This window comes from Coregonus clupeaformis, chromosome 26 (assembly GCF_020615455.1).
Source record: "Coregonus clupeaformis isolate EN_2021a chromosome 26, ASM2061545v1, whole genome shotgun sequence".
In the NCBI taxonomy this organism is placed as follows: domain Eukaryota; kingdom Metazoa; phylum Chordata; class Actinopteri; order Salmoniformes; family Salmonidae; genus Coregonus; species Coregonus clupeaformis.
Genome location: NC_059217.1, coordinates 8,271,505 through 8,285,244, shown reverse-complemented (window position 1 = coordinate 8,285,244; position 13,740 = coordinate 8,271,505). Strand labels below are relative to the sequence as shown.

The window sequence follows — 13,740 nt, the reverse complement described above, 5'->3', positions numbered from 1 at the left end:
GCAGGAAGGGGGAGAATTAGGGTGAGATAGATTAAATAAAGATAGAGGGAGAGAGGGGGGGGGGGCGAGGTAAAGAAGAGAAAGCAAAGGCGAAAGGGTCCGGGGTAGAAACACATGAGAGAGAGGAGGAGAAAGGGTCCGGGGTAGAAACACATGAGAGAGAGGTGGAGAAAGGGTCCGGGGTAGAAACACATGAGAGAGAGGAGGAGAAAGGGTCCGGGGTAGAAACACATGAGAGAGAGGAGGAGAAAGGGTCCGGGGTAGAAACACATGAGAGAGAGCGAGAGAGAGGAGGAGAAAGAGACGTGGGAAGGAAGAAAGGAAGGGTAAGAAAGTGGGAGAGGAGGGAATTAATGAAGACGTGGAGGAAGACACAGTGTCAGTGAGCAGAACAGAACACCACACTGCGGAGTGGGAGGCCAGCAGACACTGACCCCATTTACAGCACTCTGTTTCACAAAAGGACAGGACAGAGCAGGGCTGTCCTCCAGACAATCCTGTGACAGCTTCTAGTGTTGCAGTCAGAGAGGCAGGAAGCCATCCATTGAGAGGCCAAGGCAGAAGCCAATGGCAGCATTGTGTTACCTCTCCAACCAGTCAACAGGTCTCGCAGTGAAAGGACTCATCTATCAGCAACTGAAACTCCCTCTTTGTGTGTGTCCTGTGTGTGGTCGTGTGTGTGTGTGTGTGTGTGTCTGTGAGTGTAATAACTGTATTTGGGAATGTCACTGTATGTTTTGGGACGACCTGGGTGGAATGTGTTTGTGTGTGTTTACGACTCTGTGCGTGACTGTTTGTGTGTAAATGTGTGTGTGTTTGTCTCTGTGAGTGTGTGTCCATGCCTATGTGTGTGTGTGCGTGACAGCCAGGTGACATCACACCCATGACTTCACCCACTTGTTGAGATGATTAAAGCCCTTCAGCTCCTGGAGGAGGGGGTGAAGACAAACAAATGTCTTTCTGTAATGAGCTGGAAAATGTAGTCTGCAGGGATGGATGGATGGGAGGGAAACCCTCCTGACCTCTGTGGGTTTGGCAGGCCTGTTTGATGCTCTGCCACTTACATCCCATCATCACACACACAACCCGACGCATGGCCCTTGGTGAGAGGAGGGGAGGAGGGGGAGAGGAGGTGTGGGTTCCTGAACAGTTAAACCAGGAGACAGGAGCGTTCTGGCCCCCCTTCAGTGAAAGCCACAGTCTTATGCTGTGTTATTCCAGGGAGATGGAGCATGCAAGTGTCTGCATGTACACTACCGGTCAAAAGCTTGGGCTCACTTAGAAATGTCCTTGTTTTCCATGAAAACATACATGAAATGAGTTAGAATAGGAAATATAGCAAAATGCATAGGAAATGTAGTCATTGACAAGGTTAGAAATAATGATTTTTAATTGAATAATGATTGTGTCCTTCAAACTTTGCTTTCGTCAAAGAATCGTCCATTTGCAGCAATTACAGCCTTGCAGACCTTTGGCATTCTAGTTGTCAATTTAATTTAATTTATTTATTCTTTATTTACAGTGGGGAAAAAAAGTATTTAGTCAGCCACCAATTGTGCAAGTTCTCCCACTTAAAAAGATGAGAGAGGCCTGTAATTTTCATCATAGGTACACGTCAACTATGACAGACAAAATGAGTAAAAAAAATCCAGCAAATCACATTGTAGGATTTTTTACGAATTTATTTGCAAATGATGGTGGACAATAAGTATTTGGTCAATAACAAAAGTTTCTCAATACTTTGTTATATACCCTTTGTTGGCAATGACACAGGTCAAACGTTTTCTGTAAGTCTTCACAAGGTTTTCACACACTGTTGCTGGTATTTTGGCCCATTCCTCCATGCAGATCTCCTCTAGAGCAGTGATGTTTTGGGGCTGTCGCTGGGCAACACGGACTTTCAACTCCCTCCAAAGATTTTCTATGGGGTTGAGATCTGGAGACTGGCTAGGCCACTCCAGGACCTTGAAATGCTTCTTACGAAGCCACTCCTTCGTTGCCCGGGCGGTGTGTTTGGGATCATTGTCATGCTGAAAGACCCAGCCACGTTTCATCTTCAATGCCCTTGCTGATGGAAGGAGGTTTTCACTCAAAATCTCACGATACATGGCCCCATTCATTCTTTCCTTTACACGGATCAGTCGTCCTGGTCCCTTTGCAGAAAAACAGCCCCAAAGCTTGATGTTTCCACCCCCATGCTTCACAGTAGGTATGGTGTTCTTTGGATGCAACTCAGCATTCTTTGTCCTCCAAACACGACGAGTTGAATTTTTACGAAAAAGTTATATTTTGGTTTCATCTGACCATATGACATTCTCCCAATCCTCTTCTGGATCATCCAAATGCACTCTAGCAAACTTCAGACGGGCCTGGACATGTACTGGCTTAAGCAGGGGGACACGTCTGGCACTGCAGGATTTGAGTCCCTGGCGGCGTAGTGTGTTACTGATGGTAGGCTTTGTTACTTTGGTCCCAGCTCTCTGCAGGTCATTCACTAGGTCCCCCCGTGTGGTTCTGGCATTTTGCTCACCGTTCTTGTGATCATTTTGACCCCACGGGGGTGAGATCTTGCGTGGAGCCCCAGATCGAGGGAGATTATCAGTGGTCTTGTATGTCTTCTATTTCCTAATAATTGCTCCCACAGTTGATTTCTTCAAACCAAGCTGCTTACCTATTGCAGATTCAGTCTTCCCAGCCTGGTGCAGGTCTACAATTTTGTCTCTGGTGTCCTTTGACAGCTCTTTGGTCTTGGCCATAGTGGAGTTTGGAGTGTGACTGTTTGAGGTTGTGGACAGGTGTCTTTTATACTGATAACAAGTTCAAACAGGTGCCATTAATACAGGTAACGAGTGGAGGACAGAGGAGCCTCTTAAAGAAGAAGTTACAGGTCTGTGAGAGCCAGAAATCTTGCTTGTTTGTTGGTGACCAAATACTTATTTTCCACCATAATTTGCAAATAAATTCATTAAAAATCCTACAATGTGATTTTCTGGAGAAAAAAAATTCTCAATATGTCTGTCATAGTTGATGTGTACCTATGATGAAAATGACAGGCCTCTCTCATCTTTTTAAGTGGGAGAACTTGCACAATTGGTGGCTGACTAAATACTTTTTTTCCCCACTGTAACTAGGCAAGTCAGTTAAGAACAAATTCTTATTTACAATGACGGCCTATACCGGCCAAACCCAGACGATGCTGGGCCAATTGTGCGCCGCCCTATGGGACTCCCAATCACGGCCGGTTGTGATACAGCCTGGAATCGAACCAGGGGGTCTGTAGTGACGCCTCAAGCACTGAGATGCAGTGCCTTAGACCGCTGCGCCACTCGGGAGCCCAATTTGTTGAGGTAATTTGAAGAGATTTCACCCCATGCTTCCGGAAGCACCTCCCACAAGTTGGATTGGCTTGATGGGCACTTCTTACGTACCATACGGTCAAGCTGCTCCCACAACAGCTCAATAGGGTTGAGATCCGGTGACTGTGCTGGCCACTCCATTATAGACAGAATACCAGCTGACTGCTTCTTCCCTAAATAGTTCTTGCATAGTTTGGAGCTGTGCTTTGGGTCATTGTCCTGTTGTAGGAGGAAATTGGCTCCAATCAAGCGCCGTCCACAGGGTATGACATGGCGTTGCAAAATGGAGTGATAGCCTTCCTTCTTCAAATCCCTTTTACCCTGTACAAATCTCCCACTTTACCACCACCAAAGCAGCCCCAGACCATCACATTGCCTCCACCATGCTTGACAGATGGCATCAAGCACTCCTCCAGCATCTTTTCATTTGGTCAGCGTCTCACAAATGTTCTTTGTGATCCGAACACCGGACCGTCTGTCCATAACACTTTTTTCCAATCTTCCTCTGTCCAGTGTCTGTGTTCTTTTGCCCATCTTAATCTTTAATTTTTATTGGCCAGTCTGAGATATGGCTTTTTCTTTGCAACTCTGCCTAGAAGATCAGCATCCCGGAGTTGCCTCTTCACTGTTGACATTGAGACTGGTGTTTTGTGGGTACTGTTTAATGAAGCTGCCAGTTGAGGACCTGTGAGGCGTCTGTTTCTCAAACTAGACACTCTAATGTATTTGTCCTCTTGCTCAGTTGTGCACCGGGGGCTCCCACTCCTCTTTCTATTCTGGTTAGAGCCAGTTTGCGCTGTTCTGTGAAGGGAGTAGTACACAGCGTTGTACGAGATCTTCAGTTTCTTGGAAATTTCTCGCATGGAATAGCCTTCATTTCTCAGAACAAGAATAGACTGATGAGTTTCAGAAGAAAGTTATTTGTTTCTGGCCATTTTGAGCCTGTAATCGAACCCACAATTGCTGATGCTCCAGATACTCAACTAGTCTCAAGAAGGCCAGTTTTATTGCTTCTTTAAATCAGCACAACAGTTTTCAGCTGTGCTAACATAATTGCAAAATGATTTTCTAATGATCAATTAGCCTTTTCAAATTATAAACTTGGATTAGCAAACACAACGTGCCATTGGAACACAGGACTGATGGTTGCTGATAATGGGCCTCTGTACGCCTATGTAGATATTCCATTAAAAATCAGCCGTTTCCAGCTACAATAGCCATTTACAACATTAACAATGTCTACACTGTATTTCTGATCAATTTGATGTTCTTTTAATGGACAAAAAAATTGCTTTTCTTTCGAAAAGAAGGACATTTCTAAGTGACCCCAAACTTTTGAACGGTAGTGTATGTGTGTGTGATGCATAACTTTTCCATGACTCCAAATGTAGTCTTACCTTGGTGAAGATAGGGGGCGCTGTGAGAGGACCATCACCTCCATATACTGAAGAAACTGGATTCTGCATCTGGAGGACAAGATAATCTGACCATCAACATCCACCTTGAGAAATTGTTGTGTTTCCTTGTGTTTTTAATTTTCAGACAGATCGTATACTGCTGTGTGTGTGTGTGTGTGTGACTGTGTTTGTACGTGTGACTCTCTCTCTGTGTGTGTGTGTGTGTCCTACCCGGTGTTGGGGTGCAGATAGGGGCTGGACCAGGGTGAAGCGGTGAGGTACGACCTCTGGGCTCTTAGGTGAAGGTGAATGAATGGACAGGGAGATTGAAGTTGTCTTCTTCTGGGCCCTAAAACAGACACAGTATTAGGTCCGTTCCTCAGAGATGTCAACACACTGACAGTGGCCATTAAGAGAGAGAGAACAAAACAGTGCAGTTAATGTATAAAAGGATCTGAGATAATAAAGATGTTGATGTCTAAAACACATTTCACTACTAAATACTCTTTACTTATTACACTCTCTTTGCAATAATGATCTGGCCTCACACATGTCTAATTCGATAGACACACAAAGTGGACAGTTTGCACATTATAAATGGCTTTGGAGCCTGTGAAAATGGTCCCCCCCAAGGAGTAAGATGATGTCACTGAGAATGAGAGCCAAGATCTTAATGTGTAAACAGAAGAGAGAATCAAGGCAGAGTGAAGACAGGGAGGGAGAGGTGGGAGATACAGAGACATACAGAGAGACAATGACAGAGACAGATAAGAAAGTGAGATAACATGAGATGAGGAACCAAGAATTCACAAAATGGGACAAACACCAAATTGAGACTCTGCATGCAGAATTCTGCAGAAATATCCTCTGTGTACAACGTAAAATACCAAATAATTAATACAGAACAGAATTAGGCAGATACCAGCTAATTATCCAAATCCAGAAAAGAGCCGTTAAATTCTACAACCACCTAAAAGGAAGCGATTCCCAAACCTTCCATAACAAAGCCATCACCTACAGAGAGATGAGCCTGGAGAAGAGTCCACTAAGCAAGCTGGTCCTGGGGCTCTGTTCACAAACACAAACAGACCCCACAGAGCCCCAGGACAGCAACCCAATTTGACCCAACCAAATCATGAGAAAACAAAAAGAGAATTACTTGACACATTGGAATTAACAAAAAAACAGAGCTAGAATGCTATTTGTCCCTACACAGAGAGTACACAGTGGCAGAATACCTGACCATTGTGACTGACCCAAAATTAAGGAAAGCTTTGACTATGTACAGAGTCAGTGAGCATAGCCTTGCTATTGAGAGAGGCCACCGTAGGCAGACCTGGCTCTCAAGAGAAGACAGGCTATGTGCACACTGCCCACAAAATGAGGTGGAAACTGAGCTGAACTTCCTAACCTCCTGCCAAATGTATGACCATATTAGAGACACATATTTCCCTCAGATTATAATAATAATAATAATAATAATAATATGCCATTTAGCAGACGCTTTTATCCAAAGCGACTTACAGTCATGCGTGCATACATTTTTGTGTATGGGTGGTCCCGGGGATCGAACCCACTACCTTGGCGTTACAAGCGCCGTGCTCTACCAGCTGAGCTACAGATGCCATATTTCTTAGTGTGGGACATTATGGGATTCTGCAGTCCCACATTTAAGTGTTGACTCAGATAATATGATGCTCCAAATGGGGCATTAAGTTATTCGTTCATGTCAACCCAAATTGGCCTATTAGAGTTCTCAATAAAGAGCCTATTTGGGCAGTTATAAAGGCTTCTTGCCATAATTACATGTTAGGGAGCTTTAATCCTCCCTTCTAAGTCTTTACCTGTAATCTAGCTTGGTTCATCCTGGCCCTTTTAATAGTCCAAATGAATCATTTTGTCTATGATGTTAAAGGTGTAGGCAGGTATGGACAGTGGAAACATGCTGATGATGTAATTCAGTTTAGGAGCTTTAACCATCTTTATAACATGTGGCCTACCCCACAATGAGATTTGTAGCTTGTCCCAGTTCTTCAACTGGAGTTGAATTTTGTTCAAACACTGTATTGATTGATTGATTGACTGCAAATATATTCATTCACCATTCAGTTAGTATTGGAAAAGACTAAAGGAATTACACAGAACACACTATAATCACACTTCAAATACATCCAAATACTTTATAGAGGCTACACAGACCCACAAAGAATTCGAAAAAAACGAATCCAATTTTGATAAACTCCGATGTCTATTGGGTGAAATACCACAGCAGCAATATTTGTGACCTGTTGCCACAAGAAAAGGGCAACCAGTGAAGAACAAACACCATTGTAAATAAAACCCATATTTATGTTTATTTATTTTCCCTTTTGCACATCGTTACAACACTGTATATAACCATAATATGACATTTGAAATGTATCTATTCCTTTGGAACTTTTGTGATTGTAATGTTTACTGTTCATTTTTTATTATCTATTTCACTTGCTTTGGCTATGTAAACATATATACTCCCATGCCAATAAAGCCCCTTTAATTGAATTGATTATAATACAGAAATAGGTCATCGGTAAATAAACTGAGTGAATGAGTGAGAGACAGAGAGTTTCAAGTCACGTGCACAAGTACAGTGAAAAGCCTTTATTTTAAGCTGCAAACCCAACAATACAGTTGAAGTCTGAAGTTTACATACACCTTAGCCAAATACATTTAAACTCAGTTTTTCACAATTCCTGACATTTAATCCTAGTAAAAATTCCCTGTCTTAGGTCAGTTAGGATCACCACTTTATTTTAAGAATGTGAAATGTCAGAATAATAGTAGAGAGAATGATTTATTTCAGATTGTTTTCTTTCATCACATTCCCAGTGGGTCAGAAATTTACATACACTCAATTAGTATATATATTTTTTGTCATTTAGCAGACACTCTTATCCAGAGCGACTTACATGAGCAATTAGGGTTAAGTGCCTTGCTCAAGGGCACATCGACAGATTTTTCACCTACTCAAGACATCAATCAGGAAGTTAGAGCTTGGTCGCAAATGGGTCTTCCAAATGGACAATGATCCCAAGCATACTTCCAAAGTTGTGGCAAAATGGCTTAAGGACAACAAAGTCAAGGTATTGGAGTGGCCATCACAAAGCCCTGACCTCAATCCTATAGAAAATGTGTGGGCAGAACAGAAAAAAGCGTGTGCGAGCAAGGAGGCCTACAAACCTGACTCAGTTACACCAGCTCTGTCAGGAGGAATGGGCCAAAATTCACCCAACTTATTGTGGGAAGCTTGTGGAAGGCTACCCGAAACGTTTGACCCAAGTTAAACAATTTAAAGGCAATGCTACCAAATACTTATTGAGTGTATGTAAACTTCTGACCCACTGGGAATGTGATGAAATAAATAAAAGCTGAAATAAATCATTCTCTCTACTATTATTCTGACATTTCACATTCTTAAAATAAAGTGTTGATCCTAACTGACCTAAGACAGGACATTTTTACTAGGATTAAATGTCAGGAATTGTGAAAAACTGAGTTTAAATGTATTTGGCTAAGGTGTATGTAAACTTCTGACTTCAACTGTATATATATATATATATATATATATATATATATATATATACAGTGGGGGAAAAAAAGTATTTAGTCAGCCACCAATTGTGCAAGTTCTCCCACTTAAAAAGATGAGAGAGGCCTGTAATTTTCATCATAGGTACACGTCAACTATGACAGACGAAATGAGAAAAAAAAATCCAGAAAATCACATTGTAGGATATTTAATGAATTTATTTGCAAATTATGGTGGAAAATAAGTATTTGGTCAATAACAAAAGTTTCTCAATACTTTGTTATATACCCTTTGTTGGCAATGACACAGGTCAAACGTTTTCTGTAAGTCTTCACAAGGTTTTCACACACTGTTGCTGGTATTTTGGCCCATTCCTCCATGCAGATCTCCTCTAGAGCAGTGATGTTTTGAGGCTGTCGCTGGGCAACACGGACTTTCAACTCCCTCCAAAGATTTTCTATGGGGTTGAGATCTGGAGACTGGCTAGGCCACTCCAGGACCTTGAAATGCTTCTTACGAAGCCACTCCTTCGTTGCCAGGCGGTGTGTTTGGGATCATTGTCATGCTGAAAAACCCAGCCACGTTTCATCTTCAATGCCCTTGCTGATGGAAGGAGGTCTTCACTCAAAATCTCACGATACATGGCCCCATTCATTCTTTCCTTTACACGGATCAGTCGTCCTGGTCCCTTTGCAGAAAAACAGCCCCAAAGCATGATGTTTCCACCCCCATGCTTCACAGTAGGTATGGTGTTCTTTGGATGCAACTCAGCATTCTTTGTCCTCCAAATGCGACAAGTTTAGTTTTTACCAAAAAGTTATATTTTGGTTTCATCTGACCATATGACATTCTCCCAATCCTCTTCTGGATCATCCAAATGCACTCTAGCAAACTTCAGACGGGCCTGGACATGTACTGGCTTAAGCAGGGGGACACGTCTGGCACTGCAGGATTTGAGTCCCTGGCGGCGTAGTGTGTTACTGATGGTAGGCTTTGTTACTTTGGTCCCAGCTCTCTGCAGGTCATTCACTAGGTCCCCCCGTGTGGTTCTGGCATTTTTGCTCACCGTTCTTGTGATCATTTTGACCCCACGGGGTGAGATCTTGCGTGGAGCCCCAGATCGAGGGAGATTATCAGTGGTCTTGTATGTCTTCCATTTCCTAATAATTGCTCCCACAGTTGATTTCTTCAAACCAAGCTGCTTACCTATTGCAGATTCAGTCTTCCCAGCCTGGTGCAGGTCTACAATTTTGTTTCTGGTGTCCTTTGACAGCTCTTTGGTCTTGGCCATAGTGGAGTTTGGAGTGTGACTGTTTGAGGTTGTGGACAGGTGTCTTTTATACTGATAACAAGTTCAAACAGGTGCCATTAATACAGGTAACGAGTGGAGAACAGAGGAGCCTCTTAAAGAAGAAGTTACAGGTCTGTGAGAGCCAGAAAACTTGCTTGTTTGTAGGTGACCAAATACTTATTTTCCACCATAATATGCAAATAAATTCATAAAAAATCCTACAATGTGATTTTCTGGAAAAAAAAATCTCATTTTGTCTGTCATAGTTGACGTGTACCTATGATGAAAATTACAGGCCTCTCTCATCTTTTTAAGTGGGAGAACTTGCACAATTGGTGGCTGACTAAATAATTTTTTCCCCCACTGTATATATATAGAGAGAGAGGGAGAGAGAGAGAGAGAGAGAGAGAGAGAGAGAGAGAGAGAGAGAGAGAGAGAGAGAGAGAGAGAGAGAGAGAGAGAAGGCCTGTATAAGCTTTCAGGGCCAGGGCAGGCAGCCTTAGCCATATTAACCCATGGGGACCTCTCATTATCTAAATGAGGCAGAGTTTCACTGGCCAGGGTAAGAAAGGTCATTATAGAGGTTTATAGGTCTAGTTAAATTAGAGCAGGAAACTGGCCTGATTACCACCTGGAGGGCCCTGCTAACCTGGACCCTACCACAGGGTTAGGAAGGGGTTAAGGCTCACAAGGTGAGGGGTGGAGAGAGGGTCATGCTGAGACACACGCACACACGCACAGGCACACATACGTACTGAGGCATGGCTCCTGATCTGGACTTTGACAAAGATCCTTCTCCTTCTGAGTCTGAGGATGAAGCACCTAAACAGTGGTACAGATGGAAAGGAAACAGATACCTTTTAGTGGAGTGTTTCATGAATTCAAATGACATTAATTTGTTTGACAGTGAGCCCAGATATATTGGAGAAGTTGTACCTATACACCACAGGAGGTTGGTGGCACCTTAATAGGGGACGACGGGCTCTTGGTAATGGCTGGAGCAGAATTAGTGGAATGGTAGCAAATACATCGAACACATGGAAACCATGTGTTTGATGCCATTCCATTAACTCCATTCCAGACATTATTATGAGTCATCCTCCCCTCAGCAGCCTCTACTGCTATGTACTCACCTTCGATGTAGACCTCTGCCGAGGTGTTATCAGCGCCGAGACTGTTGGAGGCAACGCAGGTGTAGCGTCCCGTGTCTTCCTCGAAAGCCTCAGCGATCACCAGTGTGTGCAGGTCACCATCCCTCCAGATCTGGATGTCAGGACAGTTGTGCAGCTCCCGCCCCTCACAGAACCACCTGGACACACAGAGGGGGTAAGAGGGAATTTTCACTTAAATACCATTATACAAACAGCCATAGGCCCTACCAATGTGTTGCTACAAGTAAGAGCCATTTCTCAACATAAAACAATTCAATTAATTTCAGATTCTCAGATTAGCGGTTATAATCATGACTGTGAAGAATGTGATGGTCTGCCAATCAGAGTCATTAATCACCTGAGCACTGCCAAAACACCTCACTCATCTGTGATACACTGGTTTTGGGATCATTGAGATATTTTATAGAAATTGGGACCAACGTCACTTGTGTGTGAGTTTATTTGTGGCTACTGTGTCTACTGTGACATTTATACATGAAATGATGAGTCCCATTCTGTACTTCTCTCAACACCATGTCCACTGTGCAGTGTAAAGAGACACAGTCGTATCAGACAACATATGCCTTCACACACACCTCTACCCTCTGGGCATGTCTGACAGAGTGTTTCCATACCTGCTTAAGCTCAGCCCTGGGGCAATGACAAAACACAGAGTTACAGGAAACACCCCCCTCCCTTCTCTCCCCCAGACGTCTGAGTTTCTGCCTGGGCTGGAGCGTGGCCTGGTGGGACCTGCCTGGCTCGGTACCCCCTCACAGGGCTTCACTCACTCTGGCTTTGTTCCCCTCTCTGGGTCCCAGGAGGCATTAGACAGTCTAGTCTACCACACTAAACAGGCAAGAGACAGTCTACCACACTATAGACCCAGTCTGTCTCATCTCTGTTTACAGAGCCAACGATCAAACCAACCACTACTGACACCACCCCACTACTTCAAACACTGCCAATGACCCCCATAACCATCACGCTCCTTCTTCTCCATGCTTCTTCTCCATGCTCATGCCCTCCTATAAAATGAGAGCACATGCTTCTATACAGCTAACCCGAGCAGTGAGGGGAGGAGGAGGAGCAGGAGGAGGAGCAGGAATTCAGCAGAATGCAGGAAACACAGCTGTTCCGTTCCGCTGGTTGCAGACCTCGGGACATTCCAGCCCTCTTGGCGCGCTATATAAAAATTCGATGCATTCCGCTGTTTGGCTATTATACTTTACATTAGACACTCACTCCACCCTGCTATTCATCTACCAGCCCAGATAACCAGACAGACAGACAGACAGACATCACTTCTTCCCCTATGATTTACACTTGATGGTGTGGGTGTGAGAGACGCTGAGAGAAGAGAGGGATGGAGAAAGTGAATGAGAGGGCTGGGTAGAACGAGAATATAAATGAGTGGCGTGCCAGGCAGGCTCAGACAGAACAACTGTGTACACAACACTGTCATTATCAAAACGGGATCGCACAACGCAAGTCATTAGCACCACTGACAGCTGGATGAGCCAAAGAGGTTTAGTCATCATATTCCGACAACTGGGACTGAGATAAGCAAAAGGGTTTTTCCCATCATGTGTCTTAGCATGGTTAGCAAGGCTAGTCATAACACATACTATAAGTGGGACTCCACTGAACTGCTGCTACTGCCACAGCTCTAACCGTAATCACTCACTACAATAGACTTGGACCTGGATCTCTTCCTTATCACTCAATGAAGGGAAATGAGGGAAAGTTGTCAAGCTAAAGCCTATCGTCCAGGAAGACGGTTTGTTGTGTGTTAAATGATAAGAAACAGATCAGTGCCCAGAGACTGGATGAAGGGCTGTTAGAGACACGCGGCCTCTAGCAGGAAGGCCGGGATACCTTTTCTCCCGCAGCAGCAGCATGTCATCCACACACGCAGCTGGAGGCCAAGAGTCAGCCACACTCCAAACATCCACGGCTATCTCCACTGTACTGATAAAACAGACTGTGGCACACACAGCAAGCCCTTGTACAGCGCTCTTCCTTCCACCCCAGAACATGGGTTTGCTGTTTGACATGTTTTATAATGCTCAGTAATATCAAAGGCTTTGGTTGAGGCACAGATACAGTTACAGGGTTACAGTTCACTGAGCTGACAGCAGCAGGCAAATTAAAGTCTTGATTGTTTGAGCAAAGCAATATGTCTGAGTTGTTTGGGGGTACATTTTTTACATTATGGCAAGGGGGAAGGAAAAAGGACATAACTTGGTTGGTTCAAATCCATCTTCTGGGAATTTGCTCTGAATTAAAAATGTATCCCCAATAGTTCTCATAACTCAAACTGTTTCTGTTGAGTCACCATCTCCCTATGGTAATCACAGTGACTTGTAGTCTCCTTCAGATTCTCAGAGCCACATGCTCCCAGTTTGAAATATCCCCCACTGCAGGAACCACAGTGATGACTTCAGCTGTAGCAGAATCCTTTGGACATTTGGTGAAACACCAAATTAAACACATATTGTACAGAAAACAGCATTTTACAAGTTATTACATCATTATGTTAATGTATTCACAGAGCTGTGTGCGTAGCTGTGATGCTGAGTGATAAGGATGGTGTCTGTGTGTGTGTGTGTGTGTGTGTGTGTGTGTGTGTGTGTGTGTGTGTGTGTGTGTGTGTGTGTGTGTGTGTGTGTGTGTGTACAGCCCATAGTGAACAGAGACCAGTAAACCAGCAGGGGAAGTGTGCTTTCCATGAGCCAGCCAGTCTTAGTCCAGGCCCCAAGCAGAGAAAATAAACTATGTTACAGTACCGCACAAACTGAACTGTGTACTAAATACTAAAAACAAATAAAACTGGCAATCAGAGTATTCAGCAGTGGTCAGATTGAGGCTTGTTAATAATTTTCCATTGTGGTTGTGGTACAGGTCTGTCCTGCCAGCCTCTCCTCCAGCTCTAAGTCTCAGTCTAACAGTGTAACACGCAATACAGCATGTGACA

At 43.8% G+C, this 13,740-nt stretch overlaps 1 protein-coding gene across 6 annotated transcripts in view; it reads right to left on the bottom strand.

Annotated features, from left to right (window-relative positions):
• LOC121540171 (palladin-like) overlaps positions 1–13,740 on the bottom strand; it is a 128,240-nt gene that overhangs the window by 44,230 nt on the left and 70,270 nt on the right. For 5 of the 6 annotated variants that reach the window (XM_045207722.1, XM_045207726.1, XM_045207723.1 and 2 more), the window contains exons 3-6: positions 10,746–10,921; positions 10,368–10,434; positions 4,985–5,102; positions 4,754–4,822 (exon numbers count right to left, since the gene is read on the bottom strand). In XM_045207722.1, coding sequence (XP_045063657.1) covers positions 4,754–4,822; positions 4,985–5,102; positions 10,368–10,434; positions 10,746–10,921 — 430 coding nt within the window. The remainder of the gene's footprint in view (positions 1–4,753; positions 4,823–4,984; positions 5,103–10,367; positions 10,435–10,745; positions 10,922–13,740) is intronic. The other variant, XM_045207724.1, reaches the window with a different exon arrangement.